The sequence below is a fragment of the Armigeres subalbatus genome, chromosome 3 (genome assembly GCF_024139115.2).
Source record: "Armigeres subalbatus isolate Guangzhou_Male chromosome 3, GZ_Asu_2, whole genome shotgun sequence".
Lineage (NCBI taxonomy): Eukaryota > Metazoa > Arthropoda > Insecta > Diptera > Culicidae > Armigeres > Armigeres subalbatus.
Window position 1 is genome coordinate 171195720 of NC_085141.1, and position 19209 is coordinate 171214928.

General features: G+C 38.6%; 2 protein-coding genes across 2 annotated transcripts in view; both read left to right on the forward strand.

Annotated features, from left to right (window-relative positions):
- LOC134219073 (ecdysone 20-monooxygenase) overlaps positions 1-19209 on the forward strand; it is a 147888-nt gene that overhangs the window by 37051 nt on the left and 91628 nt on the right. The window contains exon 3 of the mRNA XM_062697744.1: positions 11439-11457. The gene's annotated coding sequence lies outside the window, so the exon portion shown is untranslated. The remainder of the gene's footprint in view (positions 1-11438; positions 11458-19209) is intronic.
- LOC134222136 (uncharacterized) lies at positions 17473-19200 on the forward strand. The gene has a single exon (XM_062701278.1). It carries the CDS (start codon positions 17473-17475, stop codon positions 19198-19200), a length of 1728 nt encoding a protein of 575 aa, XP_062557262.1.

The following is a 19209-nucleotide window of genomic DNA, read 5'->3' on the forward strand; positions in this document are numbered from 1 at the left end:
CTTGGCTATTGTTGTCAATCATTTAAATTGACCATAAATTACTTATACTGAAACACCTGTTATGACGTTAAAAATTTCAAAATACTGAATATTTGCTTCTGGAAATACTATTTTCCTTGGTCACAGTTGGAACCGCTTGCATTTTAGTTAATTGACTGAGAACGAGCTGTTTTAAGTTGTCAAGTTCCTCCAGGAATTCATCCGGAGGTTCCTCCAGGAATTCCTTCGGAAGTTCCTCCAAGAGTTCCTCCGGAAGTTCATCCAGGAGTTCCTCCAGAAGTTCCTCCAGGAATTCCTCCGGAAGTTTCGCCAGGAATTCCTCCGGAAGTTCCTGCAGGAATTCCTCCGGAAGTTCCGCCAGGAATTCCTCCGGAAGTTTCACCAGAAATTCCTCCGGAAGTTCCGCCAGGAATTTCTCCGGAAGGTACGCCATGAATTCCTACGAAAGTTCCTCCAGGAACTCCTCTGGAAGTTTCTCCAGGAATTCCTCCGGAAGTTCCTCCAGTATTTCTTCCGGAAGTTTCTCCAGGAATATTTCGGGAAGCTTCTTCATAAATTCTTAAGGGAGCTTTTCCTGAAATTCCTTGGAAAGTTTCTTCAAGAGTTCTTCCCGGAATTCAAAAAAAAAACTATTCAAATTTATCCAGCAATTCTTCAGGAAATTCCAAGAATTAGTTTAGAAGTACCTCTAGGAAGCTTTTCCAGGAATTTCTCGAAAGGTTTTTCCAAGAACTCTTCCCGGAACTCCTAACAATTTCCAACCAAATTCCTACAGAGATTCCTCAGGAAGTTTCTCCAAAAAAATCTTCGGAAGTTCCTCTAAGAGCTTCTCCGGAAGTTCCTCTAAGAGCTCCTCCGGAAGTTCCTCCAGAAATTCCTCCGGAAGTTCCTCCAGCAATTCCTCCGAAAGTTCCTCCAGGAATTCATCCGAAAGTTCCTCCAGGAATTCCTCCAAAAGTTCCTCCAGGAATTCCTCCGTAAGTTCCTGCAGGAATTCCATCGGAAGATCCTCCAGGATATCCTCCGGAAGATTCCCCAGGAATGTTTCTCCAAGAATTCGTCCCGGAACTCCCAACAATTTCCATCCAAGTTCCTCCAGAGATTCCTCAGAAAGTTCCTCCAGGAATTCCTCCTGAAGTTTCTTCAAGAACTTCTCCGGAAGTTCCTCAATGATTTCGTTAAGAAGTTTTTGAAAGAATTCCTTCGGAATTTCTTCCAGAAATTCTTCTGAAGGTTCCACCAGAAACTAGTTGGGAAGTTTCTCCGGGAAGTATCTCCAGATTTTTTTTTCGGAATTCCAAAGATTTCCTACAAAACTCTTCTGGATCATCATCATCCAAACTCTTCTGGACATTCCTTCAAGAATTTCTTCGGAAGTTTCTCCAGGAATTCCTTTCGGAACTTTCCCTATGGAATGGAAGTCCTACGGTTAATTAGGGTAATTTTGAGCAGGGACTTCGAAATTCCTTCTTTATTTCTCCTGCGTTCTCTTCTTCCAGTTTCTTCAAGAATACTTATATAAATCCCTTTCTAGATTCCCCAAAAAATTTCTCGGCAAATTGCTTCGGAAATTTATTTTGAAATTCCCCCAGGAATTACTTAAAATACCCAAGTAACCATGGAGCCACAGTCTGTGATGGAGCTATACATGCTTGCAAATAATGCAGCCATTAAAGTTGACTTAAAGTGGAAAAAGGCCCTTTTACGACCGAAATAATGCTTCATTACTTTGACATATTGAAATAAAAACTTATGTAATGCATCGCTGCATTCAAAATGCTGAACTAGTGTATTGTTGCTTGACAGTTGATGAATAAATGCATCTTTACATCGTTAAAACTGCTCTAATACAATTCGCATTTAATATGCTGATCTGTGATTGATTACATGCAATAATTAATGCTTGGTAGTTACTTGGGTATACTCAAAAAAAAATCCTCCAGGAACTGCCCCAATTTTCGTTTGAGAATTTCTCCACAAATCCATTGAGAACTATATCGGAAATTTTATCGAGAATTCCCCCACCGATTTTATTCTATAATTTCTATAGGGATTTCAACCAGAGTTCCTTCCCAAATTTATTTAGGAACTTCTTAAAGAAATCCTTCACTAGTGGTTTTAAGAGATCTTTTAAGAACTCCTTTGAATAGTCCCACAAAAAATCGATCGAGCATTCAAAAACTCAAAGGAGTTCTTAAAAGATCTCTTAAAACCACTCGTGAAGAATTTCTTTAAGAAGTTCCTAAATAAATTTGGGAAGGAACTCTGGTTGAAATCCCTATAGAAATTATAGAATAAAATCGGCGGGGGAATTCTTGATAAAATTTCCGATATATTTCTTAATGGATTTGTGGAGAAATTCTCAAAAATAAAACTAGGAGAAATTGTTGAAGAAATTCCTGGAAAAATTTCAAAATGGTTTTAACTACTGTACACATTTTTAGATGAATTCTTGAAATAGTTTCGGTAGGATTTCCCAGTGGGCTTTCAGAAGATATTCGTAAAGGAATTACCTAAATAGTTTCTAAAGAAACTCCAAGAGAAATCCAAGAAGTAGAAGTATTTTCATAGGGAGTTTATAAGAAATAAAAAAAAGCTTCCGAATTAAAACAAATGAACTTTTAGATGAAAACCTAAAATAATTTCAGACCGAAACACTTAAAAAATGCCAAAAGAAGATTCTTAAAACCTCAGACCGCATCGTGCTTTCGTGCTGTGCGGTTCTTTCTCTCTTTGCGGAAGGAAGTTTTTAATACTACCCGAAGCTATTTTAATTTCAACAGTGCTTCTTAGCGCTATTTGTACCCACTGATCCCGTTACGATCTTTGCAAGGACCCGTGCCTTCGTTTTACGTTGGACCCGTTTGCGGAAGTAAAATTCTGACAAGCGGTGGTAATCCTGCAGGGCCACCGTTCTGGGAAAAAACCTCTTAGAAGGTCACGTCTCCACGCTCAGCAATGAGCATTAATAAAAACAAGAGGAAGGGGGAGTCTCTGAATTCTCCACTTCCTTCAAAGAAACAAGGTTTCAAGACCGTCCTGCCAAAGCGCGGAAAAAATAGAAGGAAGCTGGAGACTTCAGATATTCCTACTAACTCTAAAGTCGACATTATTTCATCTCCTATCGAACTGAGCAATCAGTTCGATTTGATTAACGACGAATTTGAGAAAATCGAATCTATCTCTAGCCCAGGTAATTCGATTCATGCGAAGAAACAACGGATTCCGCCAATTGTGGTATCTGTTGCCGAGTTTTCTGGCTTTCGGAATGAAATCTTGAGTAACCTTCAGGGGATCAAGGTTTCATTTCAGATTGCTAGGAAGGGTGACTGCCGCGTTTTGCCGGGATCTTTTGACGATCGCAAACGTCTTCTTACGTATTTAACTGAGAAGCGCCATAAATTCTTCACATACGACGACAAAACTGAGCGATTGTTCAAAGTCGTCTTGAAAGGTCTCCCCAGTGATGATAAATCACTGGATGAGATTAAAATTGAAATTTCTCAATTACTTGGATTTGCGCCAGTCCAAGTAATTAAGATGAAAAAGAAATCTAACTTTTCCCAGAGGGGCATTTCTCAAGAATTTTATTTAGTTCATTTTAACAAAAGTGAACTAAATAATATGAAAAGTTTGGAAAAGGCCTGTATTATGTCCCATGTCCGTGTTATATGGGAACATTTCCGCAGGCCTGGAGGAAATTTCCAAAACCCCACCCAGTGCCGTAAGTGCCAAAAGTGGGGTCATGGAACCAAACATTGTCACATGGATGCTAAATGCATGATTTGTGGTGGAACCTCTCACGCCAAGGACGCATGTCCTGTGAGAGAAGATTCCAATAAATTTTAGTGTGCAAATTGTGGGGGCAATCATAAATCCAATTTCTGGGAATGCCCTTCACGCAAAAAAGTTTTGAATTCCCATGCAAAATTGATGACGGGAAATTCCAATCGGATCCCAGATTCGACGGGTACAAATTTTTCAAACGCTCAAACTTCGAAACCAGTTACCGGTCGAGCAATTCATACCCACCACAATTCACAAACAAATTTTGCCGCTCGTCAACGGGTAGCAAGCACTTCAGTAAATTCCAATTTTTCCAATGTACCTACGTATGCAAACATCGCTGCTGGTAGACAAAATTTCTCTTCTCAAAATGAGGTTTATACCCATGTCCCAACGGAAAATAATGGTCATGTTGCCGATTCAGGTAGCATGACTACTTCCGATTTTGATTTTTTAACTGAACAATTGCATCACATGATTGATGCAATGTTCAAAGCAAATACCATTCCTGAAGCTGTTCAGGTTGGTATAAAGTACACACAAAAAATTGTTATCGGTCTCCGTTTCAATGGATCCAAATAAGCTCTCTAAAGGGTAAGGAAGATGAATTATTCAACTTCCTTTCAGTTCATAATGTGCATATTGCTATTATAACTGAAACATATTTAAAACCAGGACTCCAGAGATCCAAACTATTTTATCTACAGAAATGATCGTCTTGACAGCGCCTGCGGTGGGGTCGCCATCGTCATTAATAGACGTATCAAACATAAATTATTTTCTTCGTTCGAAACCAAAGTTTTTGAAACCTTGGGAGTTTCTGTTGAAACAAATTTTGGACAATTTTCCTTCATTGCAGCCTACTTGCCTTTTCAATGCAATGGGCAGCAAAAGAATTTGTTGAAAGCTGATCTTCAAATTCTGACTCGCAACAAATCAAAATTCTTCGTAATTGGTGACTTCAATGCCAAACATCGTTCATGGAATAATGCTCAAAGCAATTCCAACGGCAAAACTTTTTTTGAAGATTGTTCTGCGGGATATTATACTATTCAATATCCCAATGGCCCTACTTGTTTTTCTGCCAGTCGAAATCCTTCTACAATTGATTTAGTTTTAACGGATTCAAGTCAGCTGTGTGGCCAATTGGTTACTCATGCTGACTTTGACTCTGATACCTTCCTGTGACATTTGAAATCTCACAAGAAGCCATTTATAATCCAATCAGCTCTACTTTTAATTATCATAGAGCTGATTGGGATTTATATAAAACATATATCGATAGGAATTTTGATGTTAATATTCCTTTGGATACCAAAAGTGATATTGACAATGCGCTCGCATCTTTGACAAATTTAATTGTCGAAGCCAGAGGCATTGCAATTCCTAAATGTGAAATTAAATTCAACTCCATTATTATTGACGACGATCTTCAGCTACTGATCCATCTTAAAAATGTGAGGGGAAGGCAATACCAAAGAACTCGCGATCCCGCTTTGAAAGTTATTTGGCGAGATTTGCAAAATAAAATTAGAAAACGTTTCGCTATTCTGAGAAATACCAACTTTGAGAATAATGTCTCGAAGTTGGATCCCAGTTCGAAACCCTTTTGGAAATTAACGAAAATTCTTAAAAAAACCTCAAAAGTAGCAACCCTATAACCAGAGACCGGCGGAGTGAAAAACTGTCAAAATGGCAACGTATGAAAATGCATGAAATCGTGAAAATGATACTGGCAGCACTTGAACTTTTTGCTTGCTTCTTATGGGCGCAAAAAGTAAACAAGTCGAAATGGAACCGCTTTTGACGGTTCGATTGGAAACAAGATGGCGTCTTCGCCGATCTCTTATTCTAGTATTTCTACTCAAAAGCCAATTCCAGCGCTTAAAGAGGGAAATAAAATTTTATTTACAAATGACGAAAAGGCTCAAAAACTTCTAAGACGAATTAAGTACTGTCCATTTAATTCCACCAGTTAATTTTTGTTATCTTTGCAGATATGTATTTCGACCACAACTGTGTGGTCGTCTTCAGTGTCTCGTACTTGACTCGACTTGAAGAAAACAATCGCAACTTACACTATTTATACTACGCTAGGTACCTAATCTAATCTTATTTGCCTACTTTATTTACCTATACAGTAAATTACTTTATTGTTTAGGTAGAAACTTGAAGAGCCAAGAGCTGCCATTTCCCTGATCCTTATTCAACAGTGCTGTTTGTACCTGTCGGTGGATTTCCAAACTCTCAGCTACATCGAGTTTCCATGGGACAGAGACATTTCTTAAGATTTTAATATTTGATGCCGTAATTGGGTGATTTTCCTTATACACATGCTCTGCTACCTTAGATCTAAATTCGTAATGTAATCCCTTATCGTTTTCTCTTTTCGCCTTACTCACTTCCGCCATATGTTCCTTGAACCTTATATCTAATGATCTTTTTGTTTGGCCTACATAGATTTTTTCACATTGAGAACAACTTATCTTATAAACGCCTGCCTTATTCAACATTTCTACTTTATCCTTCGTTGAACCCAATAGAGACTTGAGTTGGTTGCTTCTACTGGAGAATACTAGATCGATGCCGAATTTCCTTAGTCGAGGGCGTAGCTGGTTGGTGATGTGTTTATCATATGGGACCGAAACTCTTTCAGCGGCGCCTCTATCGGTGTCAGCGTTGTATGTCCATTTCGTCGTAGGGTCCTTTCCTTCTTGTTGATGATCGCTCGTATAGTCCTCTCCTGGTATCCGTTGATCTTCGCTGTTTCCAAGATGTATTGTAGTTCCTTCGTTTTTCCTTCTTCGCTCAGGGTATCGTCTGCATCCTGTGGATCATGTGATGAAATGCTGCCATTTTATGTTGGTACGAATGGTTCGATGCTGGATGACTCTCATAGTTCGTGGGCTTCCGAGATTTCAGCTCAATGTTGTATTTGCTTCCCTGATGACTAGTAGATCCGAAGGTAGTTTCACACTTCTTCAAAAGATAAATTTGATGTCCTTATGCGTTGAACAATCCTGGGTACAGGAACAAGGAATACTACTCCCCAGAAGTGGTGGTAGATAACACTGACGACATTTTCAGCATCATCAACCGAAATGATCTACCCAGGATTTTGGAAGCGATAAACAACGTGCATAAGGACATCAAATTTACCTTCGAAGAGGAAAAAGAAGGTAAACTACCTTTCTTGGATCTACTAGTCATCAGGGAAGCAAATACAACATTGAGCCTCGAAATCTACAGGAAGCCCACGAACACCATGAGAGTCATCCCATTTTTCATCACATGATCCACAGGATGCAGACGATACCCCTGAGCGAAGAAGGAAAAACGAAGGAACTACAATCAGGCTTGTAAAATGTCATCTGCATGTCATTTGACTTATTTGTTCATAACTTTCTTCGGAAGCCAAATTTACTTCAAAATTTTAGATGCACGCATAACGCTTGAGTAGTGCTATATTTTTGTCCAAAGGTACATTACTCTAAATATAACATCTGAGGCTAGAGAGTGAAATCTCTCCAAAATGTCACGTGTCATTTGACATAAAGTCATTTGAATGACATTTTTCCTCCCACGCCCCAGATTACATATTTACAGCAATTTCTTGTTAGACAAAGTTGTAGCCACATTTAAGCGCTATAAGTTCGCCATACTTGATAGTTGATAGCTAACTACTGAAAAAAGTTCTGGGAAAATTATGAAAAAGAATGCAAATGACATTTTACAACACTGACTACAATACATCTTGGAAACAGCGAAGATCAACGGATACCAGGAGAGGACTATACGAGCGATCATCAACAAGAAGGAAAGGACCCTACGACGAAATGGACATACAACGCTGACACCGATAGAGGAGCCGCTGAAAAGAGTTTCGGTCCCATATGATAAACACATCACCAACCAGCTACGCCCTCGACTAAGGAAATTCGGCATCGATCTAGTATTCTCCAGTAGAAGCAACCAACTCAAGTCTCTATTGGGTTCAACGAAGGATAAAGTAGAAATGTTGAATAAGGCAGGCGTTTATAAGATAAGTTGTTCCCAATGTGAAAAAATCTATGTAGGCCAAACAAAAAGATCATTAGATATAAGGTTCAAGGAACATATGGCGGAAGTGAGTAAGGCAAAAAAAGAGAAAACGATAAGGGATTACATTACGAATTTAGATCTAAGGTAGCAGAGCATGTGTATAAGGAAAATCACCCAATTACGGCATCAAATATTAAAATCTTAAGAAATGTCTCTGTCCCATGGAAACTCGATGTAGCTGAGAGTTTGGAAATCCACCGACAGGTACAAACAGCACTGTTGAATAAGGATCAGGGAAATGGCAGCTCTTGGCTCTTCAAGTTTCTACCTAAACAATAAAGTAATTTACTGTATAGGTAAATAAAGTAGGCGAATAAGATTAGATTAGGTACCTAGCGTAGTTTAAATAGTGTAAGTTGCGATTGTTTTCTTCAAGTCGAGTCAAGTACGAGACACTGAAGACGACCACACAGTTGTGGTCGAAATACGTATCTGCAAAGATAACGAAAATTAACTGGTGGAATTAAATGGACAGTACTTAATTCGTCTTAGACGGTTTAATACATTCCACTAAAAGAGCTTAATATATTTTTCTCAAAAACTTGCTCAGCAGTTCGAGAGTGCCCATAATTTTAGTCTAGGTCTCACTAGTCCAATTGAGGATCAGGTTACACGGAGCTTCGAAGACATTCTCAACCAAGATAATGTTTTTGACCCTTCGTTGGGAACTAATTTGGATGAAGTGAGATCTATTACTAGAAAAATTTCGGAGGCGAGCCAGCCTGGGGCTGCAAGTCTCCTTAATAAAGCTAATAAAAAAAAAATAGGAAAATTTAAAAATATTAAAGCCCCGGGTGATGATGGTATTTTCTACATACTTATCAAAAAACTTCCTGAGAGCTCTTTATCCTTTTTGGTTAATTTATTTAACAAATGTTTTCAATTGGCTTACTTTCCAGATAAATGGAAAAACGCCAAAGTTGTTCCAATTTTGAAGCCGGACAAAAATCCAGCTGAGGCTTCTAGTTATCGCCCAATCAGTTTGCTTTCTTCAATAAGCAAACTGTTTGAAAAGATTATGTTAAATAGAATGATGGTTCATATTAATGACAATTCTATTTTTGCTGATGAGCAATTTGGTTTTCGCCATGGGCATTCAACCACTCATCAGTTATTAAGAGTTACGAACTTAATTCGGCTCAAAAAATCTGAAGGATATTCGACTGGAGTTGCTCTTCTTGATATAGAGAAAGCATTTGACAGTGTTTGGCATGAAGGTTTGATTGTAAAATTGATGAATTTTAATTTTCCTCTGTACATTATTAAACTGATCCAAAATTATTTATCAGATCGCTCACTGCAGGCAAACTATCAGAATTCTAAATCTGATAGATTACCTGTAAGAGCTGGTGTTCCCCAAGGCAGCATACTGGGGCCCTTTTTGTATAACATTTTTATTTCTGACCTACCTGATTTACCACCAGGGTGTCAAAAATCTTTGTTTGCAGATGACACAGGTCTCTCAGCCAAAGCGCGTAGCCTTCGTGTCATTTGTAGTAGATTGCAAAAAAGTTTGGATATTTTCTCCACTTACTTGCAAAAATGGAAAATTTCCCCGAACGCTTCCAAAACTCAGCTTATAATTTTCCCTCATAAGCCGAGAGCTTCTTATTTGAAACCTTCTAGCAGACATATTGTCACTATGAATTGGGTTCCAATTAATTGGTCTAGCGAAGCTAAATATTTAGGACTTCTGCTAGATCAAAAATTAACTTTTAAAAATCACATTGAAGGCCTTCAAGCCAAATGTAACAAATATATTAAGTGTCTATATCCACTTATAAATCAAAACTTTGTCTTAAGAACAAACTTTTGAATTACAAACAAATTTTTAGACCAGCCATGTTGTATGCTGTGCCAATATGGACTAGTTGCTGCAATACCAGAAAGAAGGCACTTCAGAGGATTCAAAATAAAATTTTGAAAATGATTCTGAAGTTGCCTCCGTGGTATAGTACCAATGAACTTCATAGAATTTCTAATATTGAGACATTGCAACAAATGTCCAACAAAATTATTTCCAATTTCAGACAAAAATCGTTGCAATCTCCTATTGCAACGATTAGCTCCTTGTACCCTTAGTATAAATTAGGTTAAGTTTAGTTTAAGTAGAAAACATTGTAATTCCTACATGGTCTAATTCAACCAGAGGAAATATCCTAACTACCAGAGGCAATTGAAATGTATTAATAATAACTAAAAAGTAACATAGCAAATAAGGATGATAGTGTTAAGAAAACACGGAATACCTAGTCTAAGAGATGAATGCATGTATTAGATAATTAGCAAATAAAATTAGTTAAAAAAAAAAAAGATTCTTAAAGTTTTCTAGAAGCAATTCCTGAAATTCCTGAAAAACAATGTATATCTTTGGCTTAAAAGTGATAGTACAAAGATCATAAATCATCCAGTCATAACAATCGCAAGTGCTTTCCAAAATGCCCCATCTGTCAACAAAATTTTATGTTTGTCGAAGGTATAGACGCAGCTTTGAAGAAAATATTTTTATGTTTGCCGAGCATACTTGTATATCCAAATCAGCTCAATGCTAGTTACAGTTATAGGTAGCCATCCAATAATTGAGGCATAGGAGAAGTGTGCCGGTTTTGGCCACCTTAGTGCTTAATTTGGCCAATCCTAAAAAATGCATATTTTACAAAAAAAGATATCGATCGGTTTCAACAACGAAGAACGATAAGAGATAAATCTCCTGTTAGAGCTAATAAAATCCTAAAAAATTGCTTTACTTTTGGAGTTATGAGAGAAACTGCGCAAATTAGGAACATGGTCAAAACTGGTACAGTAGTCCTTTCATGAAAAAATAATTTCTTCGAATGATGTTTTTGAATAACTAATAAAATTGTTCATCAAGTCCATCTTAAATCGTATCCAGCTTTTCGTGCTCGGTAATGGCGGCTCTGTGGGTTTAAAAGTGTATCCGTCCCTGTACCTCTTTGACATCTGACTTGGGTTTGACATTTCGATTACCCTCTCCCCTCATCCTGGAACAGGAGGAAAATGGAATGTCAAACCCAAGCCAGATGTCAAAGAAGTACAGGGACGGATACACCCCTTAAACCCACAGAGCCGCCATTACCGTGCGCGAAAAGCTGGATAAATTTGAGCATTTTTTATCGAGAAACATCCGAAACAAAAATGGGGATCATGTGTGTCCAGCTTCCCCTACCAAAAGATCAAGTTTTGGAACGATCCTTATGTTTTACGCACATTGAATATACGGTAAAGACAAAAATGAATGATACACGATCAAATATGTTATTACTATTGTCATCTTTACCGGAAGGAGCGTGTATGAGGAAGGTAGAAAAATAATGCATCATCAACCTCGGAAAACTGGGTCCTTGTTTACGAAAATCTATTCAAAATCCCACATCCCGCAAGATATGTGGTTTAAAACATATATAATCAGCATGTGACGAACTTATATTAGATAAAAAATCACATAAATAAAGTTAAAAAAAAACAATAATTAGTGAAGCAAATCTGTCATATCAAAAAATTAATTAGAACTTATTTTCTTTCTCTTCCAGGCCCACCTATCTGCATCAGGTGAGTAGGATTTGGCAAAAACCATTTGCGCCATCAACGATTCGCATTCTCCTATCCTTCCAAGAATTTGCAACCCACCGTTCCATTATTGCATTATAATAGTATGACCGCGCGGTCTGAACACTCCAAGCACCGCGCGCAAGGTCAATGTCCTACGAGTCGCGTGAATCACCAACTGCAGCAGCAACAACGGTCAGCCGGGCCTGCGCAGCGCGTCTCCACCATCGACACGGAACGGAAAACCTACTACGGTAACAGTAAAAAATCTCTCACACATTCTGGTCCCGTGTCAGAGTGTTATGTAATTTCATCATGCCCATCATTGGGTATACGATCGGCGATTCTTCACGGCTGTTCCTAGCCGAGGTTGGTGTTGTTTTCATGTTGTTATGTTTGGCGGATTGTTGTTCTTGATGGGGTAAGAACAGGTAATCTCGGCAGGGCTCCCATTTCTGACACAGGTTCAAAACGAGCATAGCCCTAAATGCTCATTCAATAGTTTACGATGCAGTTTGTTATAACGAAATTTTACAGTGAAATTGACATTTCAGATAAATGTACCGAAACGCCAGCCGTTTCTGTGTTGTAGCTTTAGTTGCTTTCGGCGGTCCCTTGCAATTGAGCTGCTACGCGTTTGAGTCTTCTTGCCTTATTTTTCCTGTTTAGTTCTTAAGAAAAGCTTTCATTCATTTACAGATCGGGGAAAGTGGCCCTAAATGCAACCGCGAGACGAGGCTAAGGGCAGCATTGCAATAGTTTAAATAGTAATAATCGTGCAGTTTACGTATGACAATCAAGTGGAAGAAGTGAATTAAATAGTATTAACTAGCCGCATAACAAGTGAAGATCTTCAACTGGAAAGCTTTCAATTTTTTCTTCTTATAACGCGAAACATGTTCCAGGAAGCATACACGCGACTTTATGTACGGGTGTATATTTAGCAGACAAATTATGTTTTGAATTTTTACTTTCTGACTTATATACAACAAGATCGATCTTTATATTCTTGTCCAAAAAGAAGTTTTAGTGTAAGTTACGCGAGTAATGCAGAATCAAGCATTGCATTTTGTTTACATAAAAAATTTGAACATTTTCCTAAAAGCAAAACCCTGTAGATATGACCCTAACGCTTTGCACAAGGATGTATATAATATGCAATCCCTTATGTTATCCCGATAAAGTTTCTAATCGCTTTTCCTTGTTCTAATCACTCGAACAATAAACGACAAACGATCACGGAAAGTAATCGTGCAATACCACCGGCAATGAATCACACCGAGTCTCGACAATTGATGACGATGGTTAATATTTACTTGTCGGGGAATAACATGAAAAAACGTAGCTAACGTCTCGTCGCCATCAACAGTGCCAAATACAACATAGATCACAAACACATTGGCAGAAAAAATCGACCGGCCAATGAACTCTCTGTCATTCTTGGCACTATAGCTGATGGCAGATCGCTGGGGAGGATGCGATGATGGTAGGGCGGTCAGTGCTACTCTCGGTCTCGGTCAATGGCCAGATTGGGCCAGCTGATGAACGCGAACGAACGCTTATGGGTCATTGAATTGACCGTGGAAATACCGAAGGAAACGAACGACGAACCCTAAATTGTTTTTTATGGTGCCGGTTATAAATAAATAGCTCTTCTTTCAACTTATGGGTTCCGATGTTATATATTATGCTGTGGTAAATGGTATGGAAACCAATAACATGCTTCTTGACAGAATTGAAATTGCTAAAAATGAACACTAACTTGCAATTATATTGTTATAGAATATAATGGTCTAGTCAGTATTTTTTATATTATGTCAAACAAATTTCATTATTAGATTCACGGTTACAAAAAAACAACCTAAATGAAATCGGCAGCTTAGGGGGAAAACAAATCTCCACTATAGCATAGCTATGCTATACAAATAGTGAATGAATGCATATATGGAAGCATGAGCCAGAAAGCGTGTAATTAATAACTGTGGAATTGTTTAATTAACACTTGGAATTATTGACAATCAGTTGCCAAGTGGTTGCCATCAATTTTAAAAGGCTTAATCTTTTAGTCAATGTCAATGTCAATCCAAATGAAATCACGAAGCATATGGTTGGTAGTTCTTTCAGTGAGAAAATTTGGATGTTTTTATAAATCGTAACGCTCTGATACGCACACTTCACATAACATGAACTCTTACCGCATTCACATCAAGAACAAATTTACAAAAAGGGGTTAAATCAGTAACTAACGAAAAAATAACATCATAATGTGATAAGAAATCAGTGTACACAGAGTACTCACAAGTTTAATTGTGGGGTTATCGGTCTGGACAGCCTGTATAGCATCATGTGCTCAGGCCGAATCTCAGCTGAATTCCGTCTGACTCAAGTTTCCTCTCATTCAAAAGTGTTGGGATTGTTCGTGTAGGTTCCGTACGAATTTTCGAAAGACATAACAAAATTCAATATAGTATTCTTACGATAAGATGAGCTATTACTATCTCATTTGATTCCACCACTTGATTGTTATTTTATAGATACGTATTTAGACCTAAACAATTAAGCTGTCTTCAGTGTCTCGTACGTGTACCACTAAAAAGCTCTAAATATGTTTCTAATCCACGGTTCTAAATCTCGAGATGCCCAGTCATCGAATTTTTCGGCGGGGAATCGTTTTTCGGGAAAGATAAACTTCTTTATGAGGGATAACCATTTTTCTCACCTCGATTGGCGCGGAAAGTTGCTTTGTTCGTTCGTTTGAAAAGAATCGTCGTATCGTTTCATATCCGGACCGGTAATCGTTTCATATCCGGGCCATTTCGTGTCATTTCCAGTATAAACGGTAGTATCCTTATAGTGAAGCATATAACCTAATCCCTACATGCCTACATTTGTTGTTTTCAAATACATAGGCAAATCATGAATCAGATGGCGGTAGTGAGTAAACGTCAATCTCGAGCAAAACCGATTCGCTCGCCACTAGTGAATGATTGGCCAACTATTATTACTTATTCAAATTGGCCAGTAAACAGTGGACGATAAAATTTTCGTTATGTCCGTTTGTCTGTGATATATTGTTGTTAATGTTTCAGGTTCAAATCCCATTGCGGGCATACATTTTTTTATAAACAAATGTTTGACAATAGTTCTCGCATAAAATGAGTGCGAGGAAAAAGTGACGCAAGGAGACAAAAAAAATCATCCAATATTTAAGCACAATTTCCGATGATGTTCTACACGAAATCCTGAATATTATTATCAGAATTTTTAGAAAAGCTTTTTTTACCTTGGATTTTTCTATGATAATTTGTCTTTCACGATCATCTTCCGCAACTAAGAAATTGCAAATTCGCGGTTTCGTTTCATTTCGACGTATCATTGACGAATCACCAATTTTTACCATTTCTTAGTAAAATGCATTACTTTTGCTGGGAAATCGGGAGCGGCGTTCGTTCTGAATCATATTTAAAGTACTATGCTAGTCGGCGGATAAACTTCTAGACCGCAAAGGCCTTGGTAGACGAAGTGGGCTTTATGTTGACGGGGTTGAAGTCACTTACATGTTTGCATGATTGCATGCTCATATACATTAAAATACTAACGGTTTACGATAAACTAAAATAGTACCATATATGTTTCTCAGACAAAAATGGGCCTTCTAGCAGAAACGATAAATAGGGATTTTGGAAACTGTTCAGCTGCATATTAGCACAAAAGCATATGGAGACGCATGGCACATTTGTGCGATGATTTATCTTGTGACCTGGGACGCGACTTGCAAAGAGGAAAAAATGTAACTTCATCTGCAACCAGCAAGCGCTGTCACGAATTGTCAAATGCAACCAGCACCTTTTAGCGTGAAAGTATTGGTATCCAACAAAAAATGATTCTGTTTTACGAGTAAGGTACCCCGGGGCAAGTGAAAATACGGGGTAAGTGGGTACTATGACTGCAGATGAATCGATGAACGTTTCTAATGGCAACAATGTTCTAGGAAGATGAAGCAGAACTATGAACGAATTCACCCGACACAAAAATATGTGGAATCATAAACCAAACGCCCGAAAAGACCATTCGCCCGAATGGACCATTCGCCCGAAAAGACCATTCACCCGAATAGACTATATGCCCGAATAAACTCTTCACGTTACTTGATGATTTTTTTTTGTGATGATGATGATACTACCATCTATTGTAGAAAGGCACCTGCCGATAGCACTGGCCATATTTGACAAAAGATTTGATCATGCTTATATTGGTGTTTGTATTTCATCAAACTCCTGTACGAAGGGCCAAAAATGGGTGGGGTGGTTCCATAATCAGAGACACTTGTGCGAATCCACGGGATGAATAGAGAATCTCCTTCCAGAAGAAAGTTCGTACAAACAATAATATAATCTAGCCCTCGTTTCCCAGATTGACCCAATAGATGGGGAGAAGAGCCCGCCATTTATCCACGAAATGTTAACAATAGGAAGTTGGCAATTCCACTCTTCCTATCCAAATCGCTTCAATCGGAATGGAATTATGGAATTCTCTCACTAATTTCCGTACGTGAAAAACACAATCCTTTCATCGCTTGTCCTAATTGGTTCAGATGTTTCCTTCATTAGTATGCTTTGGGAACATATTCCGGTTTTGAGCCAATATTTCGGAGGACACACAAATTGATCGTTTGAACGATAGACTTGAACCCTAGAAAGATGAGATAAAAGGCGAAGGCCGTATCAAACATTATAACACAAGAGTTTTAGTTTAATAACCAATTTGTGGATCGCAACACAATGTTTGCATCAAACAGACAAATACACATATTTTGTAGTTAACTTGATGATTTTTTTTTGTGTCTAATAAAAAGAAATAGTATAGGGGGAATGACGGCTTTGGCAGGTTTTGTTCTATTATTGGCAGGGGGGTTTTTGTCGACCAATTTTTTTGAAATTTGGCCACAATACTCTTTGATATTCAAAGAATGCTTAGGCCAAATTGGAGCCTAGTCAGTCATAAAAAAAACCCTGCCAATAATAGAACAAAACCTGCCAAAGCCGTCATTCCCCCTATTTGATTTTGTTGTACACGTCTCTCACATGAATCTGAATATTCGTTTCGTTTATGTGTGAAATATAATAACAAAAATAACGACGTTTTGTACTTTATTTTTCATAATATTCAAATAATGACCTGATTTCTTTATATACGTATGCATGAAGTTCCTCAGGAATTTGGTCCGCAGATTTTTTTCCCCAGGGCACAAGAACCAAAATCTGGCGGAAAACTTTCGCGAGGTGTAAAGCCCTATTTAACATTGATTATAAATAAAATCTACTCATCACTGTCTTGCAATCCATTCACATAGAAAAAAAAGTTAGTTTCAATCGCAATTGCTGAGAGAATCAGATATTAAAATATGTTTTATGTATACTGGTCACTTATACCGGTTCACAAACATCCTGAAATGAATCAAAACCTGACGGAATACCTAGAGCTGTAGCGAAAAATAACGTTGCAAGGGTTGTATGCGACACACGATCCCAAAATACTATTTTTTGATCATAGTAGCTGTGTGGTCAAGAGCTCCAGTGACAACGGTCAAACAAATCGTCACGCGTCAGAAGCTTGCCGGTCGACTATAAATAGCCGGCGCATCAGCTGATTGGTTCATTATGACACTGGACGGCAACCAATCAAGACCACCAGCAGGAAGGAAGCAAGCCTATTATAATCATATTATAACTATAATCAATTATTAAATAAATATAATACAAGTTTGAAACCCTGCCTTCTTCTGCTGGATTCGTTGTCCTGCCGTACCAATCCCCGGTCCAATACTCCGCCATCTTATTTTGGATTCACGGCCGAATACAAAACATTGGTCCTTCGAACCGGATCCTGGACTGGCGAGCTGTTGTTAAACGGATATTTCGTGCGTGTTTTCCACCGATTTAACTGCAGTTCGGACGTATAACTTGTGAAGCGATTCTTGTGAAACGCCAAATGTTCCATTGAATAATTCCACCCAAGATGATGTTGTCCCGTACTCCACCCCGTAGAAACCCGGAAAATCCGGAAGATGTGAAACTGTTAATCCAGAAACGTGGTCAAGTGAAAGCAAAGGTCACGCGAATTTTCAATTTCTTGGTCACAGCAGAAAATGAAGACAGAAGGCTGTCACTTCCTCTTCTGCGGGTTCATTCCAAGAGCCTGCAGGTGATTTATCAAGAATATAACGATATCCATGATGCCATTGTTGCCGTCGTTGAAGAAGAAAATGTTACTAGTCAGGAAGAGAAGTACATTGAATTTGAAACTCTTTACAACGAAACCCTTATCAAAATAGAAACGATGATCGAAGCATTCGAGAAAGAAACCCGAGCAACATTGCCCGTACCTATGCCTGCGACTTCAGCTTCAGTAAATCAATCCTCAAATCAACCTGTTATCATTCAAGCTCAATCGTTCCGTACTCCCTTGCCAACCTTTGATGGTCGTTACGAATCATGGCCACGCTTCAAGTCAATATTTCAAGACATAATGCAACGATCAAACGATTCTGATGCAGTCAAGTTGTATCATTTGGAGAATTCATTGAAGTGTGATGCAGAAGGTGTAATTGATTTAGAAACAATTCAAAACAATAATTACGCTCGAGCTTGGGACATTTTGGAAGAACGTTTTGGAAACCAAAGGCTGATAATTGAATCACATATTCTTGCTCTACTGAATATGAAGAAGGTTTCAAGAAAGTCGTCGAAAGATCTCCGAAATCTCATCGATGAATGCACCCGTCATGTGGACAATCTTCAAAAACTAAATCAACGTTTGACAGGAGTATCTCAACTGTTTGTGGTGACCCTACTAACACGTGCCTTGGACGACCAAACCCACGAACTTTGGGAAGCATCTATCAACCAAACCGAACTTCCAGAATATGAGCAGATGGTCGAATTCCTGAAGCAGCGGTGCGTGATTTTGGAACGTTGCGAACCCACGATTCTTGCTACAAAGACGTCAAATTTCAAAGCTTCGAACTTCAAATCTGGACCTTCTAGATCGTCACATTCTGCGACAGCAACATCCGAATATGCGTGCGATTTTTGTTCCGGTAAACATCAGAATTTCAAATGTCCGACATTCCAGAAGATGACTGTAGAGCAGCGTCAAGATAAGCTGAAGGAGATACATCTTTGCTTCAACTGTTTAAGAAAGGGCCATCGTAGTGCAACATGTCCTAGTGACAAATCATGTGGAAAGTGTTCCAAGAAGCATCACACTTTAGTTCATTTCGAGCGACGCGACAAGCCGGAAGTAAGAACTAATATACCAGCAGCATCAACCGAAACAGATCTAGTGCAACCAGCACGGGAGAGGCCTGTAACTGCATCTTGTTCCAGTATGTTCCGTCCACCAGTCAAGCAAGTTTTTCTGATGACAGCTATGGTGAATATTATGTCCAAGAGTGGCGAAGCATATCAAGTTCGAGCATTGTTAGATTCAGGATCTCAAATCAATCTGTTATCGGAATCTTTGATGAAGAAATTGAATATTCCGAAACAACCGGCTAACGTTCCCGTTATTGGTGTAGGAGGTGCGAAATCCCATATACGCCATCGAGTGGTGGTGAGAATGACGTCCAGCTATAACAATTTCTCTGCCTACGTTGATTGCCTCGTCACGCCAAAGGTAACTGGATCCGTTCCATCAGCAAATGTTCAAGTAGATGCATGGAACATTCCCCTGGTGTTATATTAGCTGATACAT